This window comes from Protomyctophum parallelum, assembly GCF_964188405.1.
Source record: "Protomyctophum parallelum genome assembly, chromosome: 7".
Lineage (NCBI taxonomy): Eukaryota > Metazoa > Chordata > Actinopteri > Myctophiformes > Myctophidae > Protomyctophum > Protomyctophum parallelum.
This window is the reverse complement of record NC_139705.1, coordinates 25,152,135-25,175,041: the sequence shown is the minus strand read 5'-3', so window position 1 is coordinate 25,175,041 and position 22,907 is coordinate 25,152,135. Positions and strand designations below refer to the sequence as shown.

Genomic DNA, 22,907 nt, shown 5'->3' with positions numbered 1-22,907 from the left:
TTTATTGCATGTCCTTCCCCATCTCATTCTCCCAGTCACCAAAAATGTAATCTAAATTATAGTAGTCAACGTAGCAGGCTGCAGCAGTAGGTTTGTCAGCAATAGTCTTTGAAATCTATCCTTTCAATGTAGCAGAAAGTCCCATCGTCCCAGGTCTTAACCCCATGACAATGGTAGAGGTGAGGTTTGAGGTATACTAATGACCTGCTATACTCTAGGCTGAGGGATTTATTTGGCTCCCTGTGGAGTGTTCTCATTAATCTAATAATTGACTTAACAAACTATGAGGTCGGAGTGCCTCTGTTCATTTACAGTTACCGCTTTGGCTGCTTGAATTCTCACTTTGTTCACTCATTTCCAACTTTACACAGAAGTTGTTTATAGTATACAGTGGAAGGTGTTTCTCTTTTAATAAGTAATGTTTTTTATATAATATTTTGCTGAAAGTGAGCTAAACTCAGCCCTGTCCAGTATTAAGTGTTCATTATATTTTCTCCATTTGAGAAAAGGCACATTTTGCACATTGTGCTGTTCTAAGAAAGACCAATTCATCTTTCTTAACTTTCTTAACTCTGGTCCTGGTAAAGAGTGGGACATTTCTTTATTTAAAACAATGTTTTATCATATAGGAAAACCATTGGTGGAGAAGTTTGTCTAACCCATGTTATGCTTAGCTGTGATTGGACCATAGCGGTTTGGGGAGGGGCTTAGCTATAGGTCAATTCAGCAGCGTGTCACAGGTTCGAGTCCCAATCCTGACAACCTTTGCTGCGTCTCCCCATTTCCTGTCAGACGACGGTTCATCTATCAATTAATAAAGGCAGTCGGTGCCGCGCTATGAGCTTGTAGATCTGCTATTTTTCAATAGCTAAAGTATAACATAATGCTTTAACCCAAACCCCTTTTGGTGTTAGCATTATGTTATATGCTTTAGCTATTGAAAAATAGCAGATCTACAAGCTCATAGCGCGCCACCGAGTGGCGCGCTATGAGCTTGTAGGTCTGCTATTTTTGAAAAATCGAAGAACGACATAGAAACAGCTTTTTCAGAGAACTGTCAGGATTTAGAAGATTTCTTTTTTAATTTCGACGTCAGGTCTAAATGGGTTAACACACCAAAAGGGGTTCCCGTCCTGAATGGGCTAGGCAAGCAGAAGATAATGCAAGGCTATGTGATGATATAGACTAGGCAAGCATGTATGTATGCATTGTCTGTGATCGTGTTTTACACTATAAGCTCAATGAGCATCTTCATTAATTTATTTATATACATCAAGACATGCTGCTGACACCGCAGCTTTTTTACAGTACAGCGAGCAAAGCATCCAGCAGTCTTGCTCAAGACACATATCTGTGGTGAGCATCAAACCTGTGTCTTTTCACCAACGCCAAGTCTCCCTGCTGCCCGAGAACATTCCACATATGCCTAGTTGTTGGGAAACCATTTACTGGTTTATTTGGCTGCATTTGTTGTTTGGTCGACTTGTTTGTCAAATGCAAAGGCCCCGTTGTAAATCAGGAGGATGGAGATTGGGCATTTGTCCTTTTTGCTAGGAAAAGGAAGCTTGATGGTATTATGAGGCAGAGCATAGGTAGTACGCATCTGGGCTACTTGATGGTGTGTGTGTGTGTGTCTATATCCTCACTTCCAGTCAGATTATCATGTGTAACATTATTGTCAATTATGTGGTTTCCTTTTTTTGTTGACCAAGCTATGTATCTCATTCATATTCTACATACTTTGTCTGTCATAAATCAGTGTACAGAGAGGGAATGAGAGAGAAAGAAAGAGAGGGTGAGAGTGTAACACTGAAATGCAAATGGGTATATCCACTCTGAAACCAGGAAGTATCTTGCGTTTAGCCTGGATTAGGCCCTGTGCATGGCCATTAACTACCACAAGTTCCTGTTGCTTAACTGAAACAGGTAATGGACACTCATGGTGAGACAATAGCCTACTACACACCTTTTTTATTTCAGTAATCCATGAATTGTTAAAAGACAACTGACTTGAACCAGAAATGGGAAGAGCAAAAAACTGAACTGTGCATAGACTGTATCGCTCTCGGACTCCGTAGAATATAGTAAATCATTATATCAGGACTGATTATTATTATGATTAATAATTGTTATCACACCTACCAGCGAATTCATCAGGGATTACCTTTTAAACCATTCTGAGCCATACTCATAGTCATTATCCCCCATCTGCTCGCTTGTTGTATAAATCACTCTAGATGCGATTATGAGCTAAATTAGTCAAATGTTGGTGTTAAGCGTACAAATGATGGTGCAGCTCAGTTGGTTTAAAGTGAGCTGTTCCAGTGAGTTTCCTCTGCCCTACTGGTATGCGCCTCTGTCTCCCTCCACCACTATTTACCTTCTCAGACATGTACACAGGCCCCGACCAGGCACAACGCACACTGCATGTGGTGTCAACAAAGCTGCAGTACTAGTAGGCCACTAGGCCCTCAGACGCATGTTACGGACGACAGACAAACTCCATATGCTGCTTTCTTATAATCAGAAGGGAATTTGCTATGACAAATTATGTCTGCATGCATACTGTATACACTATATTATTTGTATTGTGCACCTTGAAGGCTTGGACGATGCTGCATAGTCAACTGTTTTTTTTTGTCAGAATAAAGGAACTAGAGTGCTAAGCAGATGAGGCAGATTTTCCTCTGAAAAGCCCCGCCTTCCATTTCACCCCAAAACCGGGACGTGAAATCTTCCATTGCTACCTCGTGCTAATAAGTAGGATCTCTCTTTAGAAGCGTTAATATTCTAAACGAGATGCTTGAGGAAGTCAGAAATTAGGACAGAACATCGCCGTTCTGATCAAAACCACGGATAGCGCTGTAGATTCAGAGTAAATAAGGAAGGCCCGTAAACGGCTGCGTGTGCAGAAAAATGGCTCCGGGGCGACGAGCAAGGCCTAGCAACGGCCTCTGTCGAAAAATGTATATTAACGATCACGATTTATATATAATTAAAAAGGACCTAAAGATGTGTCCACACGTCCTGGGCCTCCTACGGGTGTAATTATGAAGACGTGGACTCTTCCTGGACATCATGTTAATATGTGCACAAAAACATTTTGCAGGCTTAGACTGCACTGGTATAGCTCACAGCCTCACACATACTGTACACATTCACACATACACATTCCATGCTTTTTTTTACTCCTTTGATGTGGCTAATGTACTGTAAGTCACTGTCATTGAAGTAAGCAGCATTCACAAATATTTATACCTAAATGTTATACACCTTCACCTCTCTCACTCTGTATGCCTCTATTGCTTACCCACACCCATGCTTTCTTCCCTATGTATCTCTCTTTCACTCATCTCACTACCTCTCTCTGTCCCTCCTTCCCAGGAGTTCTATGACCATGCGAAGACACTGTGGCAGGATGAGGGGGTCAAGGCTTGCTATGAGAGGTCCAATGAGTACCAGCTCATCGACTGTGCGCAGTAGTAAGTAACCCTCATAGGTGCATGACATCTACACCCTTGTGGAAGTTCCTTCCCTTTTAGTCAGGTGGACGGATCTAGCTCATTAGCACGCTGGGCAAGACCTTACGTTGTTTATTGTCTAAACTCTAAACGGAAGTGCAGGAATTTGGCGGAAGCGGAAAAATGACAACTTCCAGGAGAAGTTCAAACGCTGGAAGCCCCGCTTCCCGCTAGACACTCTCTGCCTTAGGTCGTGAGTCGTGACCAGGCTTTTGTCTTCGCAGATGAGTAAGGCTGGGACCAAGGCTAGCTCATTAGGCAGTGAACTCCATTCCCCAGGGAGTCACATATTTTCTAGGGTGTCCTAATGCCAAATGACTAGAACTTATATCTCCCTAGAGAAAAACCTGTCATTGCTCACTATCCTCACTGACTGGAAGTTAACATCTACAATTCCGCTAGTGGGTACACTCGTTTAAAGGCTATCACGGGGATTAACATTTTAACAGTGTGAGCTAATGCACCCACATTTGATGAATTTAAAAGGCCAAAATTAATGTACAAATTATATATTATTACAGCTACATGTTAAAACAGGTTATCAGGTTATTCTCTATTTTTCAAGGTACTATACTATACCCAACTTAAAGAGCTATCCAGTTGATATTGGTGATGTTGCATATTGCATTCTTATCAGACATTGAAAGCATCTGTGCTGGCCTGCCTCAAAGTCCAATCACACGTGATTGAGTGGGAATATTCTGAGTCAGTAACCTAATCCCAAAATCCAATTCACTGTAGGGTGATTTTAACCCGTTTGAGACTTAACCTGAGAGTGTGACGTCACACCAGGTATTGTATTGAATAGTCGATGTTCCGACGTTTGAGCATCCAAACCAATCCTTTCATGACAGAGCTTAGATAATGATATCAGAGGAATCCCCCGGCAACATTGTGAGATGTGATATTTGTCTGTGATGTACTATTTGTGTCGTGATGTTGTAATAACGCACTACTGCGCATGCGCGGACAAACAAAATCCTCTAGCCAATGGGGCCTGGGAGGCCATTGATTGCTTCCCATCAACCTGGGAGATGATTGGGGCGCTGATTTGGTGTAGGATCATAAATGACGCATGCATACAAGGACCTACTACTGTGCAGGTGTACAGTAAGCCCCTGCACACTCGCGGCTGTGTTATTTTCTGAGATGCTTGTACCCCTGAACGCACATATGAGTCGTGGACACAGAAGCAATCTGGTGCTGTACAAACTGACTTTGGACATCACTTTCAAACACTGTTTATTGTCTCCACCAGGCCGAAGGCCTAGGGGGAAGAGTATGTTTTGCACTCCGTCCGTCCGTCCGTGTGTGTGTCCGTCCGTCCGTCCGTCCGTCCGTCCGTCCGTCCGTTAGCAGCTAATCTCGGCCACCGTTAACCCGGTCGATGCCAAATTTTGCACACACACTCCCTGGATGCCAACGATGAACCTCTGCCCCAAACTTTCCAGAACGGCCTGTTATAGCGCCACCAGGAGGCCGCTTTGTGCAAAACAAGTTTTTGCACAGTACACCTACAGATTTTGTCCAAACATCACGCAAATTGGTACACAGTCTCTCTACAGCCATTCAACCAAACCGGTCTTTCAGATTTCTCACACTCCATCCTGATTGGTTAAGATTGGCTTCCAAAGTTCACAGGAGTGCTCAGTTTCAAACAAAATACTGCAAATCATGAACACATCGCGTGATTTCCGTGAAATTGTGCACCCACATTCCCACTAGGCTGAGGACAAAATGCCACATGAACAATTTCAACTCAGCCTCAAGGTGGCGCTATAACTGGCCAAAAAGTGTTTTTACCTCTAACTGCACGGATCTGTGGATAACTTTGTATGCCAACTCCCTAGAGGCCAAGGAAAAACCTTTGTCTGGAATTTTTCACATCTGCTCTTTATAGCGCCACCAGGAGCCCGACATATGTAAAACACATTTTCTATTATTACTCCTTCAGATTTTATCCAAATTTCACGCAAATCGCTACACATGATCTCCATAGTCATGTGATCAAGACAGGTTTGTTTGACTTCTCATATTCCATCCTGATTGGCCACGATTGGCTCCTACAGTTTTCAGGAGTAGCAAATGGCCACAACTCCTCAACGCAGCGTCCGATTGCAATGAAACTGTGCATGCATATTCCCACTAGGCTGAGGAAGAATCCTGGTGGAGACCTGTGCCGATTGGCACTTTATCTAGTTTGAATTATGCATTACCACTTTGTGAGACATGTGCTAAAGAAACAGATTATTATTGCAATGTGTGTGTGTGTGTGTGTGTGTGTGTGTGTGTGTGTGTGTGTGTGTGTGTGTGTGTGTGTGTGTGTGTGTGTGTGTGGATGGCTGGACATTACACATCACACAGGTTACGTTGTTTTCATGTAAATCTCCGTAATCTGTGTATTGTTCTCTCGCGTGGGTGTGTGTCTGTGACCCCTTGTCTGGCAGGTTGCAGCACTTTAGTTTTCTGTGTAATCTATCTTGCCGAGATGACTCTTCTACGGAGACAAGCATAAATTAGTGACAGGGATACATCATGTTGTGGGCTGTGGCCACCAGAGTTTGTTTGTTTGGGTGCTTAAAATTGTTTGTTTTTAACCCATTTTGGGCAGGAACCCCTTTTGGTGTTTTAAGCATTATGTTACACTTTAGCTATTGAAAAATAGCAGATATACAAGCTCATAGCACTATGAGCTTGTAGGTCTGCTATTTTTGAAAATTCGTGAAAATGTAGCGCAAATCTTTGAATATATATTCTTTCAGAGCAAACGTTTTTAACTCAAATCTTTGCTTCTGGGAGGTCCCTGGAACAACATATTTTCAGATGGGGGTCGGCGGCCAAATCAAACTATAATTAACTCAATGTCTGAATATCACAAACACTGTCATAGCTCCACACTGCCTGCACCAATCACTCCCACTTTTCACACAGGAACTAACCATAATAATATGGAGGTCTTAACGAAGCCCCTTTCCCATTTAACAAATTACAAATTATTAATTACTTTATTAGTGAATTAAAACACGGAATTAAAACACCTCCGCCCCTTAGCGACACCTGCATCACAGGCCACCATTCTCGCTGGTACCCCACTGGCATGCTTCCTCTAGCTACCGCCGCAACACAACAAACAGTGCCCTATACAATTTAATACTTCCTTAGCATATAGCAAGACAGCAGACTCGCTTCGAGCGCCTCCTCACAACACCACGACGTACACACAGCCTCACGGAACCTAGCGCTGCGCAGCCCTGTCCTCCAACCTCAATCTGCCCTGCATTACACACGCCAAACATTCTGACAATCCTCTTCATTAAATTAATTTGTCTCAAAAACAACTCATCTCCCCGCGCATCATGTGTCACCAGTGAAATGCATGTTGGGACGGACACAGATTGATATTGGCATCACAGGCCACTGTTCTCGGTGTCACTGTTACCCCACTGGCATGCTTCCTCTGCTCCCGCCGCAACACAACAAACAGTGGCCTAAACAATTTGGCGCCTGGCCCAACACAACACAAGATACAACTGTCTTCACTCTCCCACCCCCCCCAACACACACACACACTCAGCTTGAAGTGGCTACAGCGCGCGCTCCGGCGAAAACAGCTAATCTACAAGCTCACAACATCACAGGTTGCAAAAGCAATCAATCAATGAGTTATCTCAATCCAAAGCTCAAAATTGACACCATTTTGGACGCAAATGCACCTGCAATTGGATCTGTGCGACTTACCAAATATATCTGGGAGTACCTGTGCGACTGTCCATACTTTCTGTGGTGCATAACTGGGGGTCTTTGATACTTTTCAAATAGGGGTCTGTGGGCTAATAAGTGTAAATGTTGCGGTCCTTTCCATGAAAACGTTTCCCTACCATGCATTTGTAAGAATACTTTCATGTTATACTGCTGTTTTTATTCATTACAAAATACACACATATATTATACAAGTTGAAATATAGAAACACTGATATAGAAACATTTTCTGAAAACTGTCATGATTTAGAAGACATTTGTAGAACAGACATTCTGATCCCTGGTTTATACCCTTCCTGTAATCTCGGATCAGGTGACAATTATTACTCCCCAGCACAAGGCTTGTAACGGAAGAATATAGTATACTACCACTGGACATTCGACAGGCTACCTCTGTGTCCACTTTTAAAACTAATTTGATATAACTAGAGTGGTGCCTGTTGGGCACTGGCTTACTTGGAACGATGCAGGTTGGAAATGCATGCCCCACCCAGTTATTATGTATGTGTCCCTTTTTATGCCCATATATGGAAATCAGACGTACGTACACACGCGCGCGCATGCACGCACGCACACATGGTGCATTTATAGATGGAGTAAATGAATTAGGCCCTTGCCTAAATATTGAGTTTATTTTTTATTTGAGTTTTTGTGGCGGTTCTGGACAACTTTGGGTCCGACCGACTCGACACCGGGCACTGCACTCCCTGTGGGGGTGTGTAATGCGTGTGTCGAATTTGAAGTTGGTGGGACAAACGGTTCACGAGTTACGTGGATTACACACACACACACACACACACACACACACACACACACACACACACACACACACACACAGAGACTTGGTGAATTTCTAGATATAGATGGCTTTTAACTAGAGGAATTGACACCTAGTTCTAATTCTAAACAACAGGTGCTTTTAGTTACTATACTGTGGTTGCCTATGGTGAGAACAACCTTAATTCACTTAAATCACTTTTTTACGTACAGCACTATTATGTGTTATGTCCCAGAAGACTATTATTTCATTTTATTTATTTGGCCCCATGATTAGACCCGCCCCCCTCGCTCTCTCTCCCACCTTCCCTGATTCATTGACAACCCTGTCAGAGCATACCTTGTGGGTGGCGTACTTTAAAATCCCATACCACTAGTTGAGCAACTGGTTTAAAAAGCTTAGTGTGAGACTGATGATGAAAGGGAAGCCTTATTTGGATTTTATCCCAGGCCAGCGGATAAGTGTGAGCTAGGACTGCAACTATCAGTTATTTATCTTAGTGATTTTTCTATCGATTAGGTTTTACATTCATTGAATTATCTTTATTATATAGATTTGTAATATAATTGAAATGATTAGCCATTTATTTTATACACATTTCCACGATTTGTGAGCTTGTAGATCAACTATTGTTCAGACAAGTTGTGCTCAGCTCTGACGCATTTTAAAAACGGCTCCAGTCCACGCTCAATTCAAAATCGTCCCGCTCTGCTCCCACTCCACTCCGCTCGTATCCTCTGACCCCTTAGTTTGTTCAGTTCGTTCTTGTACCTCCAAATCATGGAAGGGATAGGGAAACTAGTCAAATGACCACTTATTGTTTATGGAAACTTACTTGAGGCCACGTGTCCACCAGAGACCTGTCAAAAAAGAAAATGTATATAGAAGTAAGCAAAAATGGAGCAACTTAATGCTAATCTCTGAACTTGAAAACAGGTTGGCAGGTTTTTATTTGTTTTTGTTTTTTAAATGACAAATCTCAAGTGGATACTTGGCCTGAGACAGCTTCTCTTTTTGCTGCCTAGCATCGTAGCTTAAGACTAGCCACCTGGTAGTCCTGTGGTTGCAGGGTATCTGAGCACTTGGAGGCACTGCAGTACCATTACCTGAAGGTCACTGCAGTACTGTACCATTACCTGAAGGTCACTGCAGTACTGTACCATTACCTGAAGGTCACTGCAGTACTGTACCGTTACCTGAAGGTCACAACAGTACTGTACCATTACCTGAAGGTCACTGCAGTACTGTACCATTACCTGAAGGTCACTGCAGTACTGTACCGTTACCTGAAGGTCACTGCAGTACTGTACCATTACCTGAAGGTCACTGCAGTACTGTACCATTACCTGAAGGTCACTGCAGTACTGTACCGTTACCTGAAGGTCACTGCAGTACTGTACCGTTACCTGAAGGTCACAACAGTACTGTACCGTTACCTGAAGGTCACTGCAGTACTGTACCATTACCTGAAGGTCACTGCAGTACTGTACCGTTACCTAAAGGTCACTACAGTACTGTACCATTACCTAAAGGTCACTGCAGTACTGTACCGTTACCTGAAGGTCACTGCAGTACTGTACCATTACCTGAAGGTCACTGCAGTACTGTACCATTACCTGAAGGTCACTGCAGTACTGTACCATTACCTGAAGGTGACAACAGTACTGTACCATTACCTGAAGGTCACTGCAGTACTGTACCATTACCTGAAGGTCACTGCAGTACTGTACCATTACCTGAAGGTCACTGCAGTACTGTACCGTTACCTGAAGGTCACAACTTCAAAGCTACTTAACAGTTAAATGTCCTGTTGAAGGGTCCTTTTAGCAAGATACTGGACCCCTCCCTGCTGCTCAGTTATTGTGACTCACTCACTGTTGATAGCAGTGTCACCCAAATGCCTGCGGTAGTCTGTAACATATGCACTATATGACAAATACTTATGGGTGTGGCTATAATAGTAATTCAAAAAAAGTTTATTAGTAAGTGCTAACCAGTTTTATTATGGTAGTATTAATTTTATAGTAACTTTCTTAGAAGGGAAGTTATTGACAGCGTCAGTCAGTCAGCTTCGTTGAAATATATTATACATTAGGGATGGTGAGATTAACTGGTTTATTATTAACCATATGGTTAAAATGGTAAGAATTCTATAAGTTATGTAGATTGTATATTCAGCCATGCATTCCACTTCTGGTGCATGTGCTGTGCCATGTGACACATTTATGGATTCTGGATTTGTTTCCATAGGCTGTGGCTCGGTTTCAGATAATGTTCAGAACCTAATTTCAGCTCTGCACAAAAGGTAGCACTAACCTGAGTTCTGGGAACGCATTGGAGGAACAAGCAGTACTGTGGTCACACTGAGATAACGACACTGCAACTAGACACTCAAGCAACACACAACCAAAGACATAGGAAAGCACGCTTACAAATGTACTTTCTCATACCAGAGCCTTTACTTTTTCATAAAATGAACTTCCGAAAGCATTTAAGGCAAGAAATCAACAGGGCAGATTTCCTCATTTCGGAAACTAATACCTATTTGTTCAAGACTATTTCAGAGATGACCACAATGGAAGTTGTTTGACTTTCACAACTTGCTAAACGAGATGTTTAGAGAATTATTTAGCGTGCGTTCGGAAATAGCGCACTGAGCACTGTGCAATGCAAACTAATAGGCGAGTGCGCTCCGTGAGGTATTTCTGAACGCACCCATATAAAACCGATTGATAGGATTGAAGAACCACTTAATGGACACAGTGTGTTAAACAGCTGTAATTTGAGCCAATCTGCAATTCAGTAATTGCAATAGTGGATGCACTCGTATGTTCTCGAGATACATGAACTACAGATACTCACACACTGACTGCTGAAAATGTGCTCACATATGCAGCCATTGTCTTATTCAGTGGTTCTTTTTCATTTAAAAGAAAAAGAGTTACAGTAAGGTTCTATTTGGATTGGTACCACCTCAAGGGACCAGGGACCCTGAACCCCACTTTGAAGTAAAAAAAGAAAAGAGAAAACAGTTGATAATTTGATATACTGTATTATTATTTTGTAATTTTAGGCATCCTACTATAAATGCGCCACGTCTCTGCATGCGTGCATGTGTACGGTTGTAATGCACGTAACTCCAGAACCGTTTGCCAACTTCAAATTCGACACACGCGTTCCACACCCCCACAGGGAGTGCAGTGCCCGGTATCGAGTCGGTCGGACCCACGGTTCTCTAGAAACACCACAAATAAAAAGGCTCTGGTCAGGCTCTGCCAGTAGGCCTAATCAGCTTAAATCCCCTCACCTGTGCAATTTCCAGCCTCTGCTTTGGCCAATTGATTCCCATGGCAACCACACACCTGCCAATTGATTACTTAATCAGTCCACTTTTCAGTTTGCACTCTTCACACACAGGCAGACAGATACAGAGATCTCCATGTGGGAGACAGACAGACAGTAAAAATTGATTTTATGACAACAGGTATTGCATACTACAGACATCTCCATATACAGTAGGTACAAAAGGGACACAGACAGATAGTTAAAACGGGTGCTATGACAAGTTGACAACGGGTATTATTAGGTTCCCAAGTTGCATCGTTCCCAAGAAGGCCGGTGGCCGACTGGCACGTACAAGTCTAGTACTGTACATGTTAAATTTGCAGGACCAGTAGTACTTGTCGCCAACGCACCTGCTTGAAACTGAACCAGGTGTGCGGAAGTCTTCTCTTCATAGGACCAGAAGTACGAAAAACATTTAACCCAATTTGCGATGGCGAGAAAACAGTTTCTTATACTTTTTCAACTTGCTTTTATTAGTTATTTTCTCTCAGAGCCTCCTCAACAGTGTGACAAAAAATAACAAATAATACAATAACAAGATGAAAAGCATTTTTTAATGTTTTGGAGTGAAGAAAATAAAAAATTAAATCACATCTACATTGTAGATTGTGTGCATGTAGCTGTACATTGTACCTGTGTAGTATGTACCATCTATCTATATACATACTGTACTGTATAATCTACATCTTAACCTCTCGCTGAGGTTAAATGTTCTTATACACGTAAAACATATTTTTACAATACACTGATTGAATTACAATAACCTGACAAAGGGGCAGCATACCCTGAAGAAGTATAGTTTTGTGTCATCCCACACACCGCAAAACACACGCATATACACGCACGCACGCACGCATACACACACACACACACACACACACACACACACACACACACACACACACACAATAGCTTATACCGGTATGTACACTGACAACATGCCACAGCATCTGACTACGTATGTGTCAACACTGCCACCTGTCTTTTGCAATCTCTCACTTCCTCTGTCTATCCCCCTTTCTCTGTCCAATGTATTTCTCTTCTTTGCTGGTTCATCTCTGAGCTATTGCTTTCTCTCCTCTCTTTGCATATTGTGGAGCATTTGACTCGATTTAAATAAAAATTATATTGAAATCGCCCAAACGCATATCATATTCTGAAGCCTGCATGCAATTTTCTGTTTTTTTCTTTTTCAAATTACAGAATGTGCGTCTGTACTTTGAAAGGGTTTTGTTGCCTAATGAGTCATGAATCCTCCACACAACCGAGATAACAATCAACGCTGTCATCTTCGATTGTGGAAAAACGGGGACAAAAACACCAGAGTTGGAGTTAACAAAGTTTTCATGATCCAGCAGTGACTTGCACTGTTGCAGGAACCCCAAACATGACATGTCCCCTCTGAGGACGGAGGGACAGATGAAGGATGGGGGGGGGGGGGGTGATGTCTGTGATGTCAGTCTAAGTAAGAATAGGTACATTGCTAAATATTCCAGCTTTTGAGCAGCGTTGAACTACTGTTCTCATGTGCTTCGAATTAGTGCTTTGTGTTGTATTTTGAACAGCGTAGGGAGACGGTAACCCCCCCCCCCCCCCCCCAGGTGATGTACAGTAGTTGGTTCAATCCAGGAGTTTGTTCGCTCCATCTATCTTTAACACACACACACACACACACACACACACACACTCCCACTCAGCCCTCCCTTGCTTTTTCCCCTTCTGACATTTCTCTTCTCTATCTTTCTCTCCCTCCTCTTAACACAGCCTCAATGTCTTTCCTTCACTTTCAGTTTCTTGCTGAATCTCTTCATTCTTCTTCTCTCTCTCTCTCTCTCTGTCGATCCTTTTTCTGGCTCTAGTCCAGCAGACTACACAGTAGATTGGGAGCTGATCAGACTATTAATAGTAGCTATGGTTGGATCTCCATGGTAACCGTGCTGAGGAGCTATTTTTGAAATCTGCTCTGTAATGTCAGATAGACACCAGTACTCTATCATTCCCCCCCCCCCCTCTCTCTCTCTCTCTCTCTCTCCTCCCTACTCCTGTTTTTTATCCATGTTCCTGTTTCTGCACATGGACACACACACACACACACACACACACACACACACACACACACACACACACACACAAGCCTTTTGCCTTTCCTGCTCTCTCCTCTCTCCCTAGGGTCGTTCCTTCTTTTTTGTCCCGCCTCTCTTCTTCCTTGTTTTATCAAACTTCTCTTCCCCATTAGAATAAATAATACAACAAAATAAATTAATACTAATTACGTGTAATAATTTCCATTCTCAAGATTACACTGACTTTGGGGGCAAATGAGCACTGATTGACCTTTACCATGTGTGTTCAGCATTCATTTCGTGCATAGTGCGCAACAATGCTAAAACTTGTTGTATGTAGTACATTTAACTTTTAGCGGAAGCAACAAGCTAACATGGTATAATCTCCAATGCATTAGCTTAGCCATTCTGGCACACGCCATGTCTGTTGCCATAACAAATAAGTCCACCTTTACATATGCGCACGTGTGTAAGGTTGGCGTGTGTGCCAGCAGTGATGCATGTACGAGAACATAGTGACACACACACACACACCCCCCTCTCCTCTCTCTCTCTCATTACGTCCTTACCTCTCCATTCCATCTGTAATTCTCTGTTTCTATGCTCCAAAAGCACAGCACATTTCAGCCCCCAGTCATTGCAGCCCTCCTTCATTTTTTTTTTTTTTTTTTTTTTTTTTTGCGGCTTACGCCTTTTATTGTTTTTTGAAGGGACAGACAGTAGGCTGACAGGAAACGGGAGAGAGATGGGGGAATGACATGCAGTAAAGGCCGTGTCGGGCTCGGGAGTCGAACCCGCGGCACACTGCGACTGGATTACCAGTCGGGTGCCCAGACGGTTACGCCACCGCCTGGGCCCAGCCCTCCTTCATTGTACAAAGTAAAATCCTCAGTGTTAATACTTGTTACTCATAGAGTGTACCATTGTAACCAAATGGACCAAATGGCGACTATAATAGCGAAGATGTCTATTTTCACTTTTTGAATTTAAATAGGGCTTAAGTGGTAAGATTAATTTACACTCAGGATTTGAAAGTGTATCTGGAGTTGCTCCGTAGAGATCACAATTTTTAAGCACTATGTCTGAGATGGTGTTACATCCCTCATGTATGTACCCTTGTTGGCTAAAGATCAAATCTTGTCATTGCTTTTTCTGCTTTGCCTCGATTCCCTCACCTACTAGAATAGAAGATAGTAAGTTGCTAAAAGAATTTGTGCTGCACAATGAATCGAAAAAAGATCAAGACACCTATGCAATCTCACAAGAGAGAGACTTTAAGAGATTTCAGTCAAACACTTTGATGTTGTCTGTTTAAAGCCACAATAGTTGGCTCCAGGTGCCACATTTTGAATGTAACTACAGACTACAGACAATAAAAAATGTCATGGAAAAAATGACAATCGTGATCTCAATTCTTGTGGAGGAAAATCGAGATTCACATCTGAGCAAGATTCGTGCAGCACAAAAAAAGTGTAGATATGGTGATAAAATCACTCCCCGTGTGAATTAAGCGGTGCCTTTGATTAGTATTTCATTGAGCTATATACAGTATCGACTAGAGAAACAATATTATAGGAATTGAAGTCACAGGTGTTGCAAATACTACCAATTAAAGATCAAAACGCTGCTTGTGGGCGCGTTCGTTAATGGTGCACTGAGCGCACTGTGCAATGCAAACTAATAGGCGAGTGCGCTCCAGTGCGGTATTTCCGAACGCGCCCTAAGTCTCTGTCTGTGTGTTGTGTGTGCATGTGCATTGGAGCTTTTTTATCCCATGTGTGCGTGGCTGTGTGCACGCCGTGTTTCCATGTGAGCGTGCGTAGTGTTAGTGCATACTAACTTTGGCTTCTTCACGTTTGTGTGTCTTTTCGCGCGCGTGTGCACGTGCCTTCCTGTGTGGTTTAGAAGTGGCCGGCGTGTGTCCATAAACTCATGCCGACCAGTATGCCTTTTTAAGTGGCTCAGTCTCCGGTCCTGTTTGTGTGGTAATCACTTGCTAAGCAGTTGCAGGTGTTCGTGCTCATCGAGACAGACATGGTTGGGCACTGCTTAAAAATTACACACAAATGAATTGCATTCATTTTTATGACCGTTAATCAACCTTGAGTGAATATGTGTAAGAAAGAATGGAGTTTGTAAGGACTGTTTACTGTATGTCCAGTACTTAACATCCTCTTTCCTTTATCTCTGCAGCTTTCTGGACAAGATTGACATAGTGAAACAGAATGACTATACTCCCACAGATCAAGTGAGTGCTTAATTAAACAAAATAATGTAGTAAACCTGATCTACAAAACATAAAATATGCATATCCTGTGTTTTGCAAATATACTTAGATTCACTTTATCAAATTCATATCATATTTTTATATTGTAACATGAATTGTTTGTATTCACAACATAATTTATGAATTGAAACTCCTTTTAAATTTAACTAAATGTGAAGAAACTGTTAATTGGAAGCCAACCCCATGGATTCATATTACATACTTATTTTCCCTTTTTTTTTTAACCAGGACCTTTTGAGGTGCAGAGTATTGACTTCAGGGATCTTTGAAACAAGATTCCAAGTGGATAAAGTCAACTTCCAGTGAGTAAATAAAAACTCTCAGAAGAAAGTTTGTCTTTAAAACCCTATTGAATCAATGGTTCTCAACTGAAATACGACACTGGCATCTGAATTTTGAAATAGAATTATCAATAATTCACAATTATTTCACAATCTTTCTTTGTCTTATCTATTAACCCGTTTTGGGCGGGAACCCCTTTTGGTGTTTTAAACATTGTTATAATTTAGCTATTGAAAAATGGCAGATCTACAAGCTCGTAGCGTGCCACTCGGTGGCGCGCTACGAGCTTGTAGGTCTGCTATTTTCTTTTAATCGTGAAAAGGATTTAGAAGATTTTTTTTTAATTTCGAGGTCAGGCCTAAATGGGTTAAGCTTTCATAAGATTATGCAAGTAGACACCTGACAATGATTGACATTCAAAGGTCATGATCTGTATATCCAACAGTTTTCTCTGTTCTCTTCATAGTATTAGTATTCATAGTATTAGTATTCATAGTATCAGTAGTATCTGTATATCCAACAGTTTTCTCTGTTCTCTTCATAGTAGATAGATCTGTATATCCAACAGTTTTCTCTGTTCTCTTCATAGTAGATAGATCTGTATATCCAACAGTTTTCTCTGTTCTCTTCATAGTAGATAGATCTGTATATCCAACAGTTTTCTCTGTTCTCTTCATAGTATTAGTATTCATAGTATTAGTATTCATAGTATCAGTAGTATCTGTATATCCAACAGTTTTCTCTGTTCTCTTCTCAGCATGTTTGATGTTGGTGGTCAAAGGGATGAACGCCGGAAATGGATCCAGTGCTTCAACGGTACATTTGATTGATTGGTTGATTAATTTAGTGACATCCTTTTTACTCACTCCTTCGTCCTCTCATCTTCTTTCTATGACTACATTTTCCACCCTTTTAAACCCAACGTCTTTCTCTGATTCTAACCTTTTATCCCACTGTTTCCTAAACAGTAGATCTGCTGTTTTCACTAGTTTGGGTCCCGGGGTAAACGTCTATTCTCTCTTTTGGGTCTCGACCTGAAAGGTTTGGGAACCACTGCTCTATTCCCTCCACCCGTCTCACATCTTTCTTCCTCTATTAAAGTGTATATATACACTTTTTTTAGTTTTTATGAAAACAACTAATGATAAAATAACGGAACCACAGAGCTTTTTGTTTATGCAAAGGCTTTTTTAAAAGCATTGATTTTCAGGCAACAAAATAAAATGTTTTTTTAAATACACTTGGGGGATGTCAAATTATACGTAATTATTGGTTTGTCCTTTGTGAGCCGAAAGGTTATGGCAGCCATTATCCATCTGTTTCAATTACTTTCACCAAAGTACTTATTCTTGTAAGTCAGCCATCTTTTTTTAGGATGTTCCAAGCTACATGATGGAAGTTGGAACTATTGTCTGCTTGACGTGCCCAGGGCTCTGCCAAAAACGCTGGCCTCCGAGAGCTCTGAAGCGTGATGCACTGGTGTATTTATTTACCATTGAAATGCATGGCAGCTCAAAAAACACTCTCTGTGGGCACGGACCCTTTATTTTTTTATAGAAGTGACAGGGAAACGAAATGCAACATCTAGTGAAGGATGTTGCCTAGTAAATAGTAAGTACTAAGTAGTAATGCTTTAATCTGGTTTTTAACCATTGGTCTACAAGCTCACATTGCGTAGCGTTGGGATGCGTTGTGAGTAGTTGTGTAACGATACATTTTAACAGCGATACGATACGTATCACGATACATGGTTTACGATACGATACATGGACGATATTGGTTCATTATGGCGATACGATTCGATGATTTGAAATCAATACAGTAATTATTTAGCAAATATATTAAATATGTGTGAAACTTGTGGATAGTGCAGGTTTTTTAAGGGAAAGATTTATTAATTATGGATATAAATAAGTAAACATTGATTCTATGGCAAATAGATGGACATTGTATTTAACACATATGGACAAACCCACGCCTTGACATGAACACAGAGAATACACACATTCATCGATAGACCAATTGGAGCTATATGGAATGGACAAGTAATTAAAACCATCTTTTTTCTCTTAAAATTGCTAAATAGTACTACTGTATTATATACATTGCAAAACGTTACGATACAAAGTCAATCGATATACTTTGATTTCTTTAATTAAATTTGATATTTCGGTACAGTTACTATATCATTACACCCCTAGTTGTGAGCTTGTAGATTGACGATTTTCTGTGAGGTTTCCCTGAAATTCCCTCACAAACAGGACCCCCCCCCCCCCAGAATAGGAATGCTAGGGTTCAAGTGGTTAAATGTCTCTTCACTTGTTTCATTTGTTCTAATCTTCTTGTGTTGAGATATCTATTTTTATCACTGATTCTCCCTTTCTCTCTGTCTCTCACTTTCTACTCCTACAGATGTAACAGCCATTATTTTTGTGGTGGCCAGTAGCAGTTACAACATGGTGATCAGAGAGGACAATCAGACCAACCGTCTACAGGAGGCCCTCAACCTCTTCAAGAACATTTGGAATAACAGGTGAACTTGGAGTACAATACACAAATGCACATATACATACATACACACACAGTTTCATACCTTCCTACCTACATGACTGCTTGCCTAAATATGTCCCAAACCGCTCGCTAAGGTCTTCCACTGCTGGCCTGCTCGCTTTGCCTAAAAAAATGGCAACTAAAAAATACGGGGAAGCAGCTTTTTGCTTCTACGGGCCATCGGCATGGAACAAGCTCCCTCTGTACCTTCGTCAGGCAGCCTCTGTAGACATTTTTAAAGCTCAGCTCAAGACCCACTTCTACAACATTGCCTTTAAGTGATCTTATATTTTGTGTTATTCATGTCCTCACTGTATTGCATTACTGCTTGTTTTTTAATGTCGTTGCCTTGCTTTTCTTTTATGCTTTGCTTTTATTTTATTCTCCATTGTTCTGTAAAGCACTTTGAGCTGCATTTGATGTCATGAAAGGTGCTATACAAATAAAGTTTTATTATTATTATTATTATATACTAGACTTCACTTATGAGGACTGTCCCAAAGTGCACTACCTGCCTCATCTAAACCCTCTCCTTCACTTTGATCTAACGCTAATTATTATAAACATAAATGTCCTTGTCACTCTAAGCCTAAAATAGTGAAAGGCGAAATGGGCTCACTTTTTCCTCTAATCTTTATATCTTTTATATGTATGATTCGAGATTCAACATTTAATTATTTGTCATTTGTTTTTCCATATGAAAGCAGCTTTAAAGAAAAAAATAAAATAAAAAGAAGTGCACCGGATCTTTTCAAAATAAAGGAGTTAGAGTGCCCAGCAGATGAGGCAGATTTTACTCTGAAAAGCCCCACCTTCCGTTACCTATAAAACATTTTAGTCGGGCCGTAAACAAGGAAGTGAACAGCAGTGTGCATGCGCGAAACATGTCTAGGATTGCTGAAGAAGGCATGGCCAAGCAAAACAAAAAATTAAAAAAAAATATATATAGAGAGGTTTTTAGCGGTTTTTATAGCATTAAAAAAGAGCCTAAGACGTCCCCAGATGCCATGGGCTTCCTACGGGGGTCATTTGTGGGGACGTGTTGGGCACAGAAAGTGCATACAGTGCAGACAGCATAAATTCATAAAACAATAAAATAAGTAGTGCAGAAAAATACAAATCTCCTGCTTGTCTTCCTTCAGTTCACATTAATTTACATGTATTTCTCTGGTATTTTAGTTTTGTTTGTATTAGTCATTCCGTAAATGTGTATTTTATGAGGATGGATAGATTTATATTATGTTTCAAATCTTCATATTAATTGTCAAATTTCTAATGGACTAACTTACTACAGGTAATGAAATAAAACCTTTTCGTTGAGGACAGAAACTCAATGTCCCTATTGTTTTAACTTCTGTATTCTATGGTCTGCAGGTGGCTGAGGACCATTTCTGTCATCTTGTTCCTCAATAAGCAGGACCTGTTAGCAGAGAAGGTGCTGGCCGGAAAGTCCAAAATCGAAGAATACTTTCCAGAGTTCTCTCGCTACACCACACCGGATGATGGTGAGAGACGACGGGAATGGAGAGCAGAAAAGATTGATAGAAAAAATGTAACGGAAGTTTAAGAGATTTGATAGAATGCCTACAGAGAGTATAGTTTAGCTTCAATTCAATGTGTCAAGTGTTTTTTTCTTGGGAGGAGAAGAACATTTCAGGGAAATAATTTAACTAAACTAAAGTAGGGTGGTCAGATGTCCCAGATTGTCCAGGAAAGGCCCAGTTTGTAACTCCAGTCCCGATAAAAGTTTGAACAAATATAATAACCCTATACCCAGTTTTCACCACCTGTTCCAAATATGACCCAGTTGAAAGAATGTTCTGTTATTATCCCTTAATCCTTATCCCATTGATATATAGAAATGCAGGTCGGTTGGAATCTGCAAATATTTACCTCATATCTTTTTTACCAGTAGGCCACGTGACATTAAGACTTGCACACACAAGTACTTGGTATCGATACAATCGATTCTTTGCATTATAAACAATTCATTGATACTAGGGATGTGAACGACTTAATATTTTGTGTGTCGACATGTCGGGGGGGCATTTATCGATGTGTCTGTCTGTAATTTTTTCTTTCTTTTTTCTTTTTTTTTGCTGCGTAGCAGTTGAGAGAAACGGCACTTTCCTTTAAGCACCACAACTAATCACGTTTAGAATTCACATCAAAGCCCTAATGATAATAAAAATGTCTTTATTTTGTGTTTATTAAACACGGAACACTTGTTTAATCCGTAGGCTACAGCAGCCTAACAAGGTCGACATTTGACAAATTACAATAATAGTAGAGCGGTGCCAGTTTGGCACTGGCCTACTTGTAAATGCATGCCCCACCACATTTATGTCTGTGTCCCTTTTATGCCCATATATGGAGTTCTTTATCAGGCATACCCAAATATGGAGTCTATGCAGATGTCAGAACATCATTGTGATGTCAGCTCAGCGGTGCCCATTGGGCACTGAGCTACTTGGAATGATGCAAGTTGGAAATGGATGCCCTACCCAGTTAGTATGTCTGTGTCCCTTTTTATATGGAGTTCTGTGTCAGGCATGCCCAACTATGGAGTGTTGTGATGTCAGATCAGGCCAGCTCCATATACTGGGCCGGGGCCATGTCCAGAGTCTGGGCAGAGGCCTTTTGTGGCGGTTCTGGACAACCGTGGGTTCGACCGACTCGCCCCGGTTGCTGAACGCTAGCGCTAGCTAGCGCCCCCTGGCGGTGGTTGAGTTAAGATTATTGTGCCGTGGATCCAAAAACGATGTAACCATAGCCGCTTTCTGTGCTGCCTCCACCTTGTCAAGCACCATGTGAGATTTGAGAGACTAGTCAAGAGAGAGACCTTTCCCTTGAATTCTGACACTTTCGCAGATTCACCATCTTCCGGTTGCAGATACCTGGAGAGCAGAGTGACTGTGATTGGATAGATAGACCATTGCGATGGACACTTCTTTTTTTCCTGCACAATGTTGTTGTGGCACACTTGAGGGACCGTAGCACAGGCAACAAATCATCCATAATGTGCCAGTTTGCATCAACAAGCTCCAGAGTACGAGCATCTGTGAGTTAAGTGAATTCACGGTCAGACGGTACTGCAGCTACGGCCTATCACTGCTCCAGTAAGCGCTTAAACATGTCATATTTCAAATCACTGTGGATGAGATGATGGTCAGGCTGATTAGGTCCTGCTGCTTTGTCTTCGGCGCCTCAGTCGCCACGGTGCTGTGATGAAAATGGGAGACAAGACGAGCCGCAGCCACGACAGCCCTAGTATTTGCTCCCACTTCGAAGCCGTCATTGATGGCGAGCGTGGAGTGTGTGCAAAGCATTGATGCGACTCCCACTCCAGGTAACGAAGGTTTGCCAACACAATATTAGTAGCGTTGTCGTGGATGCAGACATCCACTTCAGCTATGCCCCAACTGTCAACTGCGGCCTGCAGGGCGTTGGCAATATTTTCAGCAGTATATGTCTCTGCCATTGCTTGTGTCTGTAGGGTGGCACTCTTCACAGTCCTGCCTTCACAATAATGAGCCGTTATTGTCACATAGGTCATCAACCCTGTCCATGCGTCAGTGGTAAGAGCCACGTTGTTGGCTTTTGACAGACTCTTACAGAGCGAGACGGCTGTATCATGATGGATTCCCTCCAGTCGCTTTTGCATTGTCTTTCGATAAAGCACGGCCTACTCTGGTTCAAGAAATGCTATCAACTCACGGAAGCCTTTCCCCTCAACAACGTGAAATGGGATATCTTCTTAGCTGTCAACTTGGTGCCCACCGGTCATCACAATGAGGTTTCACGGTGAAGTCTACCATGCTGCTTTGCTTCGATGAAGGCTGTAGGTGTTTCACTTTAATGTATTTGTCATCACAGTTGTAGATGAGTGATAAGTATACGTTTTGCTGCACAATTTTCATTTCACTGTTTATCGTCAATCTTGACAAAATGGTCCCACACCGCACTCCTATGTCTGGCTCACCCTTGGCATTCCATCATACAGATTTTTGTTGGTAACATCTTACTGATGTTGAGTGCTGCACGCAGCATTCTGGTGTAGCACCCATCTAGAGATTTCTTCAGGGTTGGCTTCAGGATCCAGCATTCAATGTATAGGAGAACAGTCTCTACTGTTGCGTAGAAGAAGCTGAGTTTGGTTTGGCGGGGGAAGTTGGAGTTCCATACACTGGCCATGCCGTTCAGGGCCTTCCATGCAAGTGCCTTCCTCACTTTCAGGTCTTGCTCAGTTGAGTTGACTCATGAGCCCAGGTACTTGAAGTCCTTGACTTCCTTCAAAGCAGTGCCTCCTGTTGTTGTCAGGT

At 41.7% G+C, this 22,907-nt stretch overlaps 1 protein-coding gene across 1 annotated transcript in view; it reads left to right on the top strand.

Moving 5' to 3' along the window:
* Positions 1-22,907, top strand: part of LOC310861865 (guanine nucleotide-binding protein G(s) subunit alpha) — a 46,196-nt gene that overhangs the window by 17,923 nt on the left and 5,366 nt on the right. The window contains exons 5-10 of the mRNA XM_083769551.1: positions 3,385-3,482; positions 15,660-15,714; positions 15,982-16,055; positions 16,793-16,851; positions 18,448-18,568; positions 19,960-20,090. Of these exons, the coding sequence (XP_083625677.1) occupies positions 3,385-3,482; positions 15,660-15,714; positions 15,982-16,055; positions 16,793-16,851; positions 18,448-18,568; positions 19,960-20,090 (538 nt within the window). The remainder of the gene's footprint in view (positions 1-3,384; positions 3,483-15,659; positions 15,715-15,981; positions 16,056-16,792; positions 16,852-18,447; positions 18,569-19,959; positions 20,091-22,907) is intronic.